Source organism: Atractosteus spatula, chromosome 5, assembly GCF_055471065.1.
Source record: "Atractosteus spatula isolate fAtrSpa1 chromosome 5, fAtrSpa1.hap1, whole genome shotgun sequence".
NCBI classification, from domain to species: Eukaryota; Metazoa; Chordata; class Actinopteri; order Semionotiformes; family Lepisosteidae; genus Atractosteus; species Atractosteus spatula.
In genome coordinates, this window is record NC_142710.1 from 22,326,304 (window position 1) to 22,342,687 (window position 16,384).

Below are 16,384 nucleotides of genomic sequence, written 5' to 3' on the forward strand. Positions count from 1 at the left end.
ATTTAAGAAAATAATCGATTTGTATTTAAAACTAAGGCAACATTTTCACATACTGTTGCTGTTATGGCATTTAGCCATGGAAATAACATTGCTTTAGGCAGGTTTAAATATATCTGGGAAGCTTCTGCCATATGCTTGGTAATCTGTTTATATCATTTCGCCAAATGTTCAAGGTGCCACAATTGAATTTGAATACTAATGATATTTTATAATGGTATCATAAGCAGAGTCCAATTCCTTTCTTGGTTTATCCCCCCTAATCTCTTTAAAATTCAGATTACAAAAGGACTTAATTTTTTTAAGATATCAGCAGTGCTGTTAGAAACTTGTTACTGCATGTAATTTGGACGTCCTTTTGAAATTCACACTCGTCTGTTTAATAGTGAAAGCTGGCCAAAGTAAATAACTTGCTCTCAGGATTTACAATGTTAAACTGGACAAAAGACTTTTCATCTTTGAAGTAGCATAATAACTTTCACAGCAAAAAAATAAGTTTAAGTCTAAATTTAGTTTAGACTAGACATCTAGTTATGTGCTTTAGCATTTTAATGATAATGTGATTTGCAGTGTTTAGAAGGCATATGCAGTAATATATGCAATTTTATTTTCAAAATAGACTATTTAAAGGTTTGGAAACATAAGCCTTACCTGTTATCCCAAAACACCACCTGTTCATCTTTTCTTATGCACTTCCCGTTACTATGCCAGCATAAAAGTATGTAAAATTAAATCTAAGAACTCCTAGTACATCTTGTACATTTTTGTCTATCAATAGGCAAGAACCATCTTTTAATGTAGTTAGGTTACAATCCTGTAATACTTAATGAACTAAGGCTTCTAAATCTGCGCATAAGTACATGTATGTGCTAATGAACTAATGAAAAAGTATTTTATTAGTAAAAGCAATAACATTAGCAATTTAGCAAAATAATTAACTATCCAGTTTATGACATTACAAATTAGAATATATCATTTCTGTTAGTCATATAAGGATTATTTTCAATAGGTTGTTCAAAAATGACCTAGAATATGGCACTAGTCTGTTAACTGCGATTTTTATCTTATAAAGCCACTGTATTATTGGTTGGCACTCATCTCGAAATATTTTTAAAGTTAAATTTAAATAGTGAACTTGACAGGTTAGTTTCTTGTGAAGATTCAGAATTCAGTTTAGTAGAAAAAGTTACCTTAACTCTCTTCACCTAAGACCTGCATTACCATAATTTTGGCAACTGCGGTTTACCATTTTGTCAAGAGGGCATAGAGCCCAGGCATTATTCGAAGAAGCCAATTTATTATCCAGCACCATACCTTGTTTTTTTAATAATTAAACATGTTTTATTTAAAACCAATTTTTTTAAATAATTAAACATAATAATTCAGTTTAATAAAATGTTTCCCACAATCAAGAATTATTGTGTGGCCACATTATTTCTTTGTTTCTGGTACAATTTAATGACTGTATAATAAAGTCTTAAAATGCAAGGTTTGTTTACAGTCATTACTAACTATACCTAAAATACTGCACACGTTATTTAGAAAGAGTACAAGTCCTTGTGTCTACGTCTTCCATAGCCCAAGGTTAACTTCACTTGTCCTCTCAAAGGTGGTGTTCTAGAAAGGCCATTAATCTTGCAATATCTAACTACTCTATATTTGGTCATGTTTTACACAAATGTCAGCCTATTTTTTGTTCTCACTCAAACATTCAGTACGATATCTCAATCTTTTTAGAATTTTCCAACTTCTCTTTTCCAAGATTCAACTAAACACTGGCTTGTAAATCAACTGTTAACACATACACATAGTTGTTTTAGGATTCTGGGTGGTGAACAGAATGCTGAACAGCTATGTGTAACCCATACTGGTATCACTAGTATGCCCATGACACATACAAATATTCATTGTGACAGAATATGCTGGAAGATGTCCCCTGTTTATACAGTAGAAATAATGATGTAAAGAAAAAAAGCAGTTTGCGGCAGAGCAGATTTTGCACCTTATTTTCCTTCTCTGAATCTCATTCAAACTTTTGAAACTAAGGCTATTTTTTTATGATTATATCATCTTCGGCTTGATCTCTATAGTTGTGTAATTTTGGGAGTCAATAGGGACAAAATTATCTAGAAAAAATAAGATTCTCTTGGAAAACTGTTTTCAGTATATGATATTGGAATATATCACACAGACATCTCTTGATATAAAGTATATAACAATGTTCAGGGTTGAGAGTTTATATTATTTTAAACTTAGCACAATTCTTTTTTTCTTATATAGTTCATTAATGAATATTGGTAGTTATGGCAAATTTCAGGTTAATATGGTTTATTAAAATGTTTACTTCACCTTCTATGGTGTCATTTATATACAGTATACTATATGACACTGTGCCATTGATATATACAAATTCAAATGTTATGAATATATATATGTTGTAGTTGAAGGTGACAACAAAAAGGAGACCAAAGGTACAAAAGGGGCAAAAGGAAAAGGAGATCAAAGCAAATCCATCAAAGTGGTAAGTTGAGCTAATAAATCTGTTAGTGTGAGATAGAAACTCAATAGTTTTCTGCAAACAAAATAACTTTTTAATACAGTTTGTTCATAAATGTCACAATGTTTATTGATCTCAAATTAGGATCAGAATTATGTATTTCCATTGATGCCTGTTCAATCTTCTTTTAAACTAGGTGCCTGTTAATCGTGTTTTGCCACCAAGCTGCATTCCAGTAAACACTCACAACTTCAAATGTATCCTTTTATTCCCCAATTTACAGAATGCACAAAAACCATTAATCTAGAAATTGAAATAATTAAGTAGCATTTTGCCAGTAAACGAAGGGATTATTACTTTATTGCAGATAACATCCCCTTCCATCTGCAATTACACTAACAGATACTTTCTCGCAATTGTAAAAGTTATGCAGGATTCACTGTTGAGTTTGTAACACTGTTCGTAAGTAATCGGAATACTTTGCCAAATAATAATCTGATTCAAATCAATATTATAGAAGAAAGATGTTATTAATTCAACTCACTAGAATGTAGAAACTAACCTGCAATTTTATAAAGTGTTTTTCTTAATTGAAATTGTATTTTTATTTTGTACTCCATAAGCACCTTGTGTCCTTATAATATTCTATCTCCTGTCAGATTGAGATATGGGTATTGAACCAGCCAATCAGGTGACACCACTGGTATCATGCATCACTAGCTGGTTTGGTTGAACTGACCATTTGTGGAACTGTATCTTATGTTGTGAAGAGGCTGTATTTTTCTTTTCAGGTTAAACCCTGTATCATAAAATGAAAATGTCTGTCATTATGTAACACTCTTAGTTTTAAACATCATAATTTATATATTACTTTATCTTGCCTTAATAATATATTTTAGATATTGTTGACCCTTATAATGATGCTAGAGAAACAGGTAAGCGATTACTGACTGAGAAAATGTGTGCCATATATATGAATCTATACTATGTGTGCATTTGTTATTATAAAGGCTTCAAGTTTATCCAAGAAATCCTGTTTATGGTTTGTGTTTTAAATGCATTTTTGTGCAAATATAACTGTTTCTACCCTTGCAGAGGTAGAAGGACCATGCATATGTAAGTAAACCACATTAAGTACCAGCTATCCTTTGGTATAACCCTGACACATTGTGTTGTTAGCATGATGGCTACAATTGAACTGGCTCTCTCATTAGTCACCAAGACAGATGTCCTTTATTGGAATGAACCCTGCTCTCCTAAGTATTCTAACTGAGTTTTAAATATTAATTGAAATAATTCACATTATTTAGTTGTAATGTTAGCTTTATAGATATACAGTAAAGATCACAGAAAGATCTACATTGATTAAAAAATCATTGTTTATTAACATCTTGACAATGTGCTCTTCTTGTTAATAATGGTGTTTGCATGTCTTGCAATATTGTTGTTAATGTGTTAAATGGATTTGAAGTATGAGGCTCTTATAATAAACTCCAATTACTAAAACTATAATATACTTGGCTTTTATATTAAGATGCGTTCAAATTGTAACAAATGTGTGTTGGAAACAATATTGTTTATTTTTTTGTTCAAAACTTGTTGTGTTTTTAAAGTGTTTTTCAGTATATTTAAAATGGACAGGATGAAGTTTATCTATAAAGCCATTAAAAGTTAAAAATAGATGCTCTATTTAAGGATAAACAGAAGAACTATCCTAGATAAAGAATTAACTACTGTCCAAGCAATGTAATCTTTGTCTTATGGATATAATCTGCAGTTTTTTTTTCCTGGGGAGTTCAAGGATATTTCATCCCAGGAAAAAGAAAACCAGTACTGGTCCTGGAAGGCTTTTTTGTCTGTAGGTTTTCAGTCCAGCTGTGCTCATAATGACCAAAATCAGGTTTTTATTGGCCTAAGCAAAATTAACATCACCCAGTTCTTTGGAGGATGGAGCTTTAAAGTGATACTGTGGGGGATGTATTATGCATGCCTATATCATTTTAGAATAATTGTTACTGTCTTTGAAAAGAGTTGGTATTGCTGTTTATGTTTGATGTTCTTTATTGTGTACTGTGTATATATGGAATATATGGACTTTATTCCTGTAACTGTTGACTAAGGTGAGCATCTATTGATGTATATAAGAAATTCTAGCAAAAATTACTTCATGATTTATGTCCCATTTGCTGAAACGTGTCATTACAATGGCGTATCCAGTTATAACTGCTAACACAAGTTTCTGAAATATCCCTAAAAACTAGTATTTGCTGGGGCATCTATGCCAAGACACTGTAATGGATGTCAGGACCTTATGCTGCCTTGGGATATTTTATTTTTCTGTGAAGTCTTGAGAATACTTTACCTAGCCTTCCTTAAAGGGATACCTTATGTATAAAACCAGATTTGTCCATGCGTTATTAATACCTAGGATCAGACAATCCAGTGGATAAGATGAGAAAAATTGTAGAAGCATACAGCCAGCAGTTCACTCCTCATTGGGAAGGAATTATGGGCAGTGGACATGCTCCAAGGTCAGTGTCAATGATTGCAGGCTATGTAACCAAAAATGTTACATACTTGCCTGTTCTTTAATTTAATCAGAATCATTTTGAAGTTCAAAATTGAAATATAATTTTAAATAATATAATTTCTCCATGTGATTTCTAGAGTTTGTGTTTAATTGATCCCATTTGGGTTTTAAGACACTTCCTTGCATTAAAATGCCCAGTTTTGAAAGTGACATGCCTCATGGTAACTTGGTTACCTTCCTCATAAATACTGCATATTGTTTTTTATGATTAATCACTCTGCAATTTTTATTGACTAATTTTACCCTTAAAATAAGCCATTATTTGAACATTCAACATCCTTTTCAAATAGTTTTTTATCTTTGCATAATAAGGACTAATGCATTATTAAATATATATAAAAATTATGGACTAAGCATCTGGTATTTTCCACTTACCACCTTACACGGTGTCAATTTGGTGTGTGTTCTTTGTTTTGTTCAATTTCAAAACTTAAAATGGGAGGGTCAAGCATGTTTACACACCTCTTTCCACAATAAAAGAAAAATACAAAAATACTACTCTTCCAATAAATTCTTGGCATTTTTAATGATTAATGTGGCTACCATAGTTTGCACAGTACTGATCAGTAATAGAATTTAAGTATCTTTCTAAAATAAGTAGCTTTCTAAAAGTAAATAATTTCTCTTGTTTCAGTCATGCTGAACTTGAAGAACTGATGAATAACTGCAGTGCATTAATTTTCTATGGGGCCGAACGATTTCTAGCGAACATCATACCTTCTAAACTTGTTGCCATGAATTTTCAAGGTATAGTTATACTCTTAATAATGTTATGCATTTTTAGGGTGTGCTGTTTTGCTTTTCAACTGTTATCCAAAGACTTCACCATAAGTAAATAAATGCACCAAAAAATATGTGCCTTAATGTTGGAGTACTATAACGGACTTTTTTTCTTAAAAGGTTAAAGGTTAAAAATAATCTCATTAGAAAATTTCAATGAGCTATTTTGAATTTGAAACAGCTGTGTTATTTTATATAACTTAGAAGCAGCCTAAACCCAAATCTATTATTTGGTTTATGTAATCCAATGTGTAGGAAATAGCATACTCTTTAAACAGTCTTAATTACAGCTTTAAAGAATAAATAACTTTCCTAATAATTTTGCAATAAATGGATTGATACTGGCCAGTAAGTATAGTCTGACCAATAAACAAAAGAAAAGTACATAATCAAGCCTAGAGGCTCATCAGGCTAGAGTCTATCCTGGTTTTGTAACATTAAGTGGACCTGAGAGTACATGGCTCCCTCCTGGAGGGGAAACTAGTCTATCGCAGGGTTAATGTCAGCAGTGCTGGTCCCCACTTATTCATCTGGTGGACAGAAGAATGCTAGATACCTTAAGGGTTATGAACTTTTTTTATATATTTGTATAAACTTTATTTTTATACTGAACTGAGGAGAACTGCATATTTGAGACCCAAATCAGATCACCCATTGTTCAATTGCAAGAAAGTGCAAAGACACATCTTAAGGCTTCAGTGTATACATAAGTGTATTTTGTGATTAAGAAACAGTTGTTCAGTCTTGTTTTGATTTCTTCTCACTGTGACAGTAACATTACAGTATATCAATTTGTTCCAAATTCAAATTCCTCACACCACACTCTTATTTTCTACCTCATAATTCCTTCATTTCTCCTTCGCTTTAAATAATTCTACGTGAAGGTGGCCTTTGAGTGAAAGGTCATCTAACCAATGTCACCATCTAGGTCAGAACTTAGACTCTAATGTACTAGTCAGTATTGTTTTTTCTAATTTTCTAGAATTTCAGAAATCTTTAAATGCAGTTCTTTACAGTGAACAAGAACAACTGTCACATGTCTGGAAGAGAAATTGTGATTGACTTTCACAGTGTTTTCTTCCAGAGTTTATTAGAGATATAAATACTATAGTGGTTATTAGTTTTAACATATAAACTAGTTATGAAGTTGTCTGTTCAATAACAATTGCAACTGCTGTTTGTTGTAAGGCAAACATTGACTTATTGTATTTTCAAAAGTGTTTGTATTTTAACATTTAAGATACAAAGATTCCTACATCAATTTGAATACATTGTCTGCAATCTTAGCAGTCAAACAGGAAATTACAATTCCAACCTTCAGTAAAATGAAGCAGGCTAGACAGTGAGCAGTGATAGGTTATAAAAATTAGGAAGAGAAACTATCAAGGCTATTAGTATATTCATAGTACAGTATATCAAAGACTAAGACAACATTTATATGCTTATTAAAACAGCACTGGAAAATAAATTGAAACCATGATAGTCATCAGTATAAAAGTAGCATTACCTGATAAATATCAATCTCATTCTACTTGTATGAACACAAAAGGACCTAGAGGTGAAGAGAAATGTAGAACATCCTGGGAAGACTAACGACAAGTCAAGTTTAACTGTTCATTCAGCCTTTTATTAGACATGTGTTAAGATGTGTTAAAACGATTTTATGAGTAGTTTTAAATTCTAATCTAATATTTTACACTTTTAAACCAGGTTTCACATGATCAGCATTAGAGATTATTGCCCTGATAAAATGTTTATTTTAACTTTTTAACTCTGTTTAGTATCTTTTGTCATTTTTTTTCCAGAATGCCAGCTTGTGATCATTTTTGATCTTGTTCAGAACAGCTTAAGTGTACTTAGACAATCAAAACTGGATATAGAAAAAAGGTAAAAATATAACTGCCTTTTTCACACCAATGTTAACTGTGATTGATTTAAAATATTGAGCATGTATAGAGAAAAGTTTCATCTTTATTACTCATATTGAACTAAGTAAAATGGTTAAGACCTTGGTTCTCCTTTGTAAATTTCCTAGTATAAGTGCAATCATCTCAGATTTCTTTCCCAAAATATTGACCAACCCACCATTATATGCTGTCATTATTCTTATATACTTTTAAAACTTCGAAGACAAATAGGAATTTGAAATAATATAAATCTGGTGTTTGTAAATTGTTCTTGTCAGCATAACTGTAGTATTTTCCCTTTAATATTCCTTCCAAACAGGGCGAGAAATGTTTTAAAAGCTAGAAACACTTTTATATTACTGTTGGAGTGTGCTTTCTTGGAAAGTTTATAAATGTATTTGTAGAAGTACCAGTAATAAAATTTTACTGTTCATTTTAATACTTTTTTTTCTCTTTCAGTGCTTTGCATTTGTCATTGGAAAGACCGCTTGAAACAGCTGTTCTTTTGAGTCTTACTGGTGTTCGCTCCATAATGGCTAACCAGTGGCATAGTACTTTAAAACAAAATACTACCAAGATGGAATTACTTATAGAAAGTAGGTGTTTTACTATAAAAAGATGGAAAGGTCAAAACTAAATGCATTATTTAGAATTGTGTATGCCTGAGTTGGGATACAAACATGACCATAGGTACATAGAAGGCAATTATATTGAATGTCAAAAGGATGCATAAGAGTTTCAAAAGCCTGTTTTTTGTTTTTAAATTTGGATCTAATGGAATGTTGTCTGAAATAGAAACAATCCAAAGCAGTGTGCAGTGTATTATGTGTATGTGTAAAATTACCTCATATACAGTAGGTTTACTGTTGTTTTTCTCTTTAGATCTCTTGAAAGTGGGAATGACTTCTGGCCAGGCAGTTCATGTAGCTCGTAAAAGTGAAAATCAAAGCTTTCCCTTTGAAGAAAGGGAATCGGTTACCCTAGCTGGTGAAAATGAAGGTACTGAATGAGCATTTCTCTATTTTCACAGGTGTTAAATTTCCCTCATCTATTTTTATTATACCGTAATGGAGAGTACATTGTATCTTTGGCAGATAATCATTAAATTACTTAAATTAGTATCTAGCATCTTTGTGGGTCTTATAAAAATCAAAATCAGCTAAAGCTCCTGGTAGAAGTATAAAATTAATCTATCTGCACTGTTGTGTACCTCTGATATAAACACTTATGAAACATACAAGTTTATATTTCTAAGAACTATATATATTATTTATATACCTAACATTATAAAGCCTTAACTGAAGTAGTACAACATTTGGAAAATTGACAGTTTTAAAAGTTTCGAGTCACGAGAAAAGGTTTTAGTTTTCAGTGATTCTGCTTGATTACTAGAAGTGTAGGTGGTTTGTTTTGACAAACCTCTCATTCACACACTTTTTGAATTAATTATTCTGATATTTTTTTAATTCTGATTGTTCAGGTGTTTTTTTAAAGCATATTTTTTCTCCTGGATAATCACATACAGTCGCTCATATTAAAGTTACTAAATGTATAATATTCTAAACTTGTATTTTTAATGTGGGCTGTATGTATCACCTTTTTTTCCTCTGTGTTCTACAGTAACTTTGCGAAATTGACTAATTTCTGGGAATAGGTCAGGATGGGTGTCTGTGGGACCCTTGACTTGCCATTTAACAGCAGCCTTTACCACTTGCTGGGTGTATACAAGATGGTACACTGTTCAGATGTAGCAGGTTCCTTTGTTCATTTTGGCATGTGTAAGTTATTAAAGGACAGTTTTAAAATGATTAGCTGCCTTGACCCCACAGGTAGTCTCAGAATAAACCTGTTTCTTACCACTCTCTGGTACAGAGGTACACCATAATAACATCTATAATAACACAATAATTCCTGTTGATGGTTTATTTCATGGGAGACCAAATTAAATAAAGGTCCGATGATCAAGAGCCATGAATAAGAGCACACTATATATACTGGAATATATGTTTTGGTATATATTTATATAAGAGTTGTCCTTGCATCCAACCTGCAGTTAATTTGCAGTACTTTTCAACCAACGGCCAGCACCAGGTAGATTTTTCATAGGATTTCAATGCAGTTTTCTTTCGCAGATCTAATTCCCCTTTCTTGTTATTTGGGTTTCTACAGTAACTGTCCAATTAGTTCAAGGAATTTTAATCTTCCCTTGAACACTATTCCTTTTATATTTCTTGAAATGTACTGGAATCAAGTGGTTACCAAATATGTTTTCCTGATAAAATAATGGTTGACTGAAAATCGTTTGTGAAGGTGTATTCTCAATCATAAATTTATCAGGATTTAAAAAAGAAAATACTTTCTTAAATGGATCATCAATTTTATAACCTTCCCATACAGTAGGTTCTGACAGTTAAACAGGTAAAAATACCATTTTAACAAACGGCTGATTTCCTTAAAGGAGTTTATTATCTATTTTAAATACAGTTTAGATTTTTGTCTTTGACCTTTCAACCATAACATGAACGGAAGAACAATAAGTGTAGATTAAAAATCAAAATAAAAAATGTATAAAAGACTTCAGAAATTAAAGTTAATAGTAATTTTTATGTATATTTAGATTACTAAATTATGAGAGTTGTAACTGTGTAAAACCTCCTATTGCTAACTATAAAAATATAAATTTCAGTATAAATTTTTCTTTTGTGATTTCTTCTGTGAAACAATAATTGAGCTGTAAAATAAAAAGGGTCTCATTGGAAATTTCAACATTTGTACATTTATAAATGATTGGCTCTTCTTCTTTCAAAGACTTAACATGTTTCCTCTAAATTTTTCATATATTTCTTTAGGTGCCATGGATCCTGAAAAAAAGAGAGACGTAATCAGTTGTGCCAAGCATCCAAAACATACCACTCTTTCGCCATCAGCTTTCAACTTCATTGTTTACGGGCTTCCTAACTTGGTTGTAACATGATGTCTTTTGACATTATATAACTGCTTACCTTAAAATGAAGAGGACAAAATGAGCAATATTGTGCACTCTGCCTTAGTCAAGATAGTTATATCTAAAAGATTAACATTATCTCAGTATATTCCAAATACAATTCAAATAGTCTTCAAAGTTCATAACTTAGTGCAGCAGTAAACTGTTTGAATTGACTACTGTTTGGAGAAAAAAAAATATATTTGCTGTAAGCCCACAATGTTTTATGTTATTCATTATAATAAGCTATTAATACCCTTGGCTCCAGCTTCAGGCATGCTGCAGGACATTTAGCAAAAATATCTCTGAGATATCAGGCCTGTGGGTGATTTGGATTATTGTACAAGTTTTATAGCATTGAGTGAACCTGAACATGTTTTAATAAAATGATATTACAGAATAACTTGTGTAATTAAAACAATCCCAAGATATTTTTACATTTAAACACTTCTGTCAAATTCCATTGATGTCGTTACGATACAAATAAAATGCATTTTACAATCTGTGTGGATTTACAATCTGTATGTTACTAAAGCAGTTCCAAAATATATTAGTGCAACATGTGCATACATGTGAAATTATGCAATCTACAAGGTAAACAGTGTTACTATTAAATGGTTAAATAATGGGTTTTGTCAGTTTTGTTCTATTTAGATATCACAAATATTACAGAAGGATGATGAATTTAGGTTGCAAAATTAAATCTGTTTTCTAATGTACTTTAGACAGTTTCCTACTTGAGCAAGCCTAATCAAATGTGAGAAATACTGCACCTTTATTTTGTGCTGACTGTTGAACAATTAATTTAACCAAGAGATATAAACTAAAACGATACATTATAGCAGAGAAGTTAAATAGCAGTACGAGTTTGCAAAGATTTTCATAATCTTAATAGTATTTGAATAGCTTTTCTTTTGCATTTTCACTAAAGGTTTTTGGGCACTTTTTTATTTAGTCATGCAATGTGTATTGTGATCGAGATTAATATAAATACATTCGATCATTTTAGACCAATAACACATTTTGTATTCAACCCAGTGATTTCTGGTTGCCATAATTAAGACATTCACTTTGTTGCATATCTATTTGAGGCAATAACTGCATGATATCTGTGACACATACATTGAGCTCAGCAAACTGATACATTTGAGATACTTTGCAAAGCCTTTATTGCAGAAGCTTTTGAGTTATTGCCTATTCTATGGGTTGTCCTGAGTTCAATATTTTCTTCAGCATGTAAAATGCAATGTAGAACTGGATTTAAATGTGGGAATAGGCTTGGCTAATCTAAGATTTTCCACTTTTTTCTCCTGAACACTTTTTCATTAGCCATAAATTTTGGGGCATGAAAACTCTGCTCAATAAGTTAAGTCTTCTACATTACTAAACAATGTTTTGATAAGCTTCAAAATTCAGTCTGCTGCTGTCGGTAATAATCACATCATGATTAAAGTGAATCAGTTCCAGTGGTGGTTATGCATGCAAAGCCCATGACATCACCTGCACCATGCTTCTCAGATGAGGTGATGTTCTTAAGAGTATATGCAGTTCCTTCCTTTCTCCATACTTTCAATCACTTTGGTAAATGTTTATCTTGGTCTCATCTGTCCATCAGACATTGTTCCAAAAACCTCATGAATCATCATTGATCTTCTGATCTGTTTTTGGTCAAAATCAGAGATTAACATTTTACAGCATAGCTATTGAGATTCTGCTTTTTTGGTCTTTCACAAACTGTTGATTTTTATATTTTTCACCCTTGTAACAATTGACAATTGAAAATTGTTTTTGAGCTGCGATTCATATTGAGTTTTTATTTCCTTTGAACTTCAAAACTGTCTGCTTTTCGTTAACAGAAAGGAGTTGCAACGCAGCGGCTGGTTAGGACCCTATGCGAGGCTGTGGTGGATTAATCCCGGAAAGGTTCCGTAAAGTTCCAAAAGTAACCAAATCTAAAAAACGTAAAGTGATGCTGTAGTCAAGGGATTGAGCAAGGGTTAGGTTAAGCAAAAGACGATTAGGTTTAAAGTGTTCTTTCCCAAAAGGTAAAGCGTGGGTTAAGCTTGAAAGAGGGAACCTCAATAGTGAGACTGAGTGGAGTGAATTACTGTATAATGACCAAATAACAGCATCATTAGATCCAGAGGGGCCATCTGAAGGATTGTTCCTGCTAAAATCAATTGTGTTACAGAAAAGTCTGTGATCAATATTGTGCATGGGGCCTGCTAGAGCAATAGAGCCTAACCCTTACTCCTGTCGACCTCTGCCAAATAATATTACTGATCTAGTAGTCGTTTACCTATTGAATAGAGTGTGATCCAAAAGCAAACTCTCCCCCTATCACTAACAGTCATTGTGTGCGTGCTTTTGTACAAACTTATTGTGAACAGACCAGGTATTGAACATGTGCACCATAATACATGTCCTACAAACTGCCATGAGAAATATGCTTCTATAAATATTGATAGCATTATTTTGTTAATTCACCTTGTCTTAAAATTTAACTTGTCATTTTATGTTCAGATCTTTTTATTTGGTTCTGGCTATTTTAGAATAACTTCTAACCTGTGTGGTACAGTAGATAACCGTTGTACTTTAATGCTGTACTATATTGATCAAACACTCTGTAGTATATTGTGTTATCTTGTAACTAAGCATTTCAGACTTAGGAGGCTTGTGTACCTTGGGAAGTTGACACTCTTTATTGCATGGAAACCAGTTTTGTTTAATTGATTTGTCATATTCTTTGCTCTCAGAGTTCTTAGCTTCTCTCCCCTCCAAACTTCCAAGTAATTCTGCAGTGTGGTAGCAAAGTTGATACTGAGCTAAAGACAGCATATTCAGGGTATCCATGTAAAAACTGAAATTAAATAATTACAGAATCTAGAAAAATGTCTAAAAAAGAAAGTGATTATTCTAAAACAAAAGCAGGTATGTATTTCTGTTGTATATGTTTTGTTGAGTCTTATATCTATGTGTTTCTGACATTAATCTGACATTGAGACATAGTTATCTGTCACCTGGATAAGGTATGTGTGAGTGTCATTGCTCATGGAGTACAATTTTTTGATATTTTGAAGACATTTCTATCCATGTTGCAGAACAGCAATGCACAGGAATGATATGAAAAAAAATATGAAAACATCAGAATTAGCTCTATTTCTGTTACAAAACCCAGTCATGCTTTATAAATTACAAATTATGCAATGAAAGTAATTTAGCAAGTAAAATGTCAGATTGCAGCATATGGATATACAGTTAAGTGATAACATTATATAAAGCATGTAACCGTCTACTTTCTGGTGTTTGGTGTTGTATTTCACTAGGTTTTTATCAATGGATCTGAAAATGGTAAATAAGTATCAAATAAGAGGCTTAGCTTAAAAATATGATTTGTTTTTACAATATTTGGTTTGTTTTAAAGTTTGAATTGTGGTGATTTCTATGGTAAAATGTTCTTATTTCTTAAAGTAAGCTTATGCTTTAAGTGACTGAGTCTCAAAATCATTTAGGATAGAGGATAGATATATTGTATATAAAAACTGAAAGCCTTTTGTTAGCTTTCAGAACATGGGAAATAGCCAAAGACAAGTCTGTAGAGTCTTTAGGAAGTCCTCAGTCAGGCCTGAATGGGTGAAAGCTGAAGATGTATATATATTACAGACGGAGCCATTCGGAAGGCATGGTAGAACACATTGACCTGTTATAGTGGCTTTGCTTTGCTATACTGCAGTGTAGTTCGGCCATGTGATTCACTGGCCATAGCAATCGATAGGTGGCACTTGTGGTGCATTAAATGTTCGTTAAAACATTAGCTTCCTACAATAAAAATGTAATTATTTTTTAAATCTAATTAATATGGAATATTAATATGGAATCATGTAACTAAAGGGAAATTTTGGTAGCTGAAAATAATACGTTTCTGAATGTCATTAAGTATATTAATGTCTTATGTTTTCATTTTTGAAGTATTCGCTGCCACATTAAAATATTTTTCTTAAATTATTTTATATTTAAAATAATATCATGGGGCCATCATTATATTCAATTTAGAATCAAATAGTGGTGTCTTAATTATCATATAGAGCATTTATAAAGTAATAATAAAGTAACATCACAGAGTGATACCACACCCTGAAAAATAAGACACTACTGTACATCTCAGGAACAAAATAGTACTTTTAATGATGCAAACAGAGCAAATAAACAGAATAAATGCAAAGGGTTTCATTGTACTGTTTGTCAGGGCGGCAAATTCACATAGCTAATTCCCAGTTGGACGCAATTTGATCCTGCCTCATGAATTGATTATCCAGACTTTTTTCAATATATTTACTAAAGTCATCCATCTCAGTAATCTCACTTTATTAAAAATGCCCTGGTTCTCATTGAATCTCTACACCCTCAGTAATCAAAACAAAACACAGTGGACAAACTGTGATCTCACATGCAGGTGTGAAATCCAGTAAGGTAAACAACTTCTGTTTTTAAAGATTTCATATTTGTTTTAAAGTCTATATCTGTTCAAACTATTAATACAATGGTGAATATAAATGTAATTCTACTGTTTCTAGCCTAATATTGTGAGTCATACTTGTGTGTTGTGCTAGTGATGTGGTTGTTGGGGGTTACACTACTACTCAAAGGTTCAGTCTTAGCGTTCTCACATTGAAAAAATATGTATGATATCTGTTAATGTTAATGCTTTTATAATCAATTACAATTTTTACTGATTTATGGCATATTTTTATGTATTGGTAAGTCATATTGTTAGATATATACTGTTAAAAAATCATTAAAAGGACTTTGTATCTCCCAGTGAAGATTTTTTTATCTCCTAATTAGAACTTCATATACTCTTACAGTATATATGACTTTTGATGCTACTGTTGTATAGGGCAGGCTTCATCAAGTGCATATTTGTGAGCAACATACAGTGAATCTTTGGTCTGGTTAGTTTCCAAAAGTATTTCATGTTCAAACACAATTGCTCATATTCCTAACAATTTTAGTATCATTTTCTATCATAAACTGTGTGTGAAGTACTTAGTTTAATATAGTGTAATCCACATGTATTTTAGCATATCAGTTATCTCCAAATGAAAAAAGTTACATATTTGTAAGAAGAAGTATGACTTGCACATTGTCTGGAATTAAACCCTGATCACTCAGTGTGGCAGAAGAGAATTCTACCACTGAACCACCAATTTGAACACGTGCACTATTAAGCATTTACTATATCACCTTGCAGTTTTACAAAGTAGTGCAGTCCTGCAACAGATTGTGATAAAAGGTGTTGGGTGTTATCATGTGATGTAACACATCATGTACTTTGCACTAATGAGCATTATGTCTATAGCATTCTGAATGGCTGCATCTGTACATTTATACATACTGTATATAGTGTGTGTTTGATATTGTGCTCATGTGCTGGAAACATACACAGTTTTTGTTTTTTTTAATATTGCAGAATCGTCTAAGAAACCTACAGCTGGCACTCGATCCACCAGTAACAATAATGACAGTGACAATGAAGGTAAAGAATACATTTTTGTATGTTAAATAATTCAGTTGATTTGAGTGTAACACAAAAATCAGCTCACTCACCTTTGCAGCGTTTTAGTAACTGC

At 32.1% G+C, this 16,384-nt stretch overlaps 1 protein-coding gene across 1 annotated transcript in view; it reads left to right on the forward strand.

Annotated features, from left to right (window-relative positions):
- The window catches only part of cfap46 (cilia and flagella associated protein 46), a 65,996-nt gene extending 54,741 nt beyond the window's left edge, over positions 1-11,255 (forward strand). Inside the window, exons 55-63 of the mRNA XM_088915773.1 lie at positions 2,439-2,518; positions 2,691-2,751; positions 3,394-3,429; positions 4,923-5,025; positions 5,719-5,831; positions 7,670-7,751; positions 8,231-8,367; positions 8,654-8,770; positions 10,621-11,255. Of these exons, the coding sequence (XP_088771899.1) occupies positions 2,439-2,518; positions 2,691-2,751; positions 3,394-3,429; positions 4,923-5,025; positions 5,719-5,831; positions 7,670-7,751; positions 8,231-8,367; positions 8,654-8,770; positions 10,621-10,745 (854 nt within the window). The 3' untranslated portion in view covers positions 10,746-11,255. The remainder of the gene's footprint in view (positions 1-2,438; positions 2,519-2,690; positions 2,752-3,393; positions 3,430-4,922; positions 5,026-5,718; positions 5,832-7,669; positions 7,752-8,230; positions 8,368-8,653; positions 8,771-10,620) is intronic.
- Positions 11,256-16,384: the final 5,129 nt, after the last annotated feature.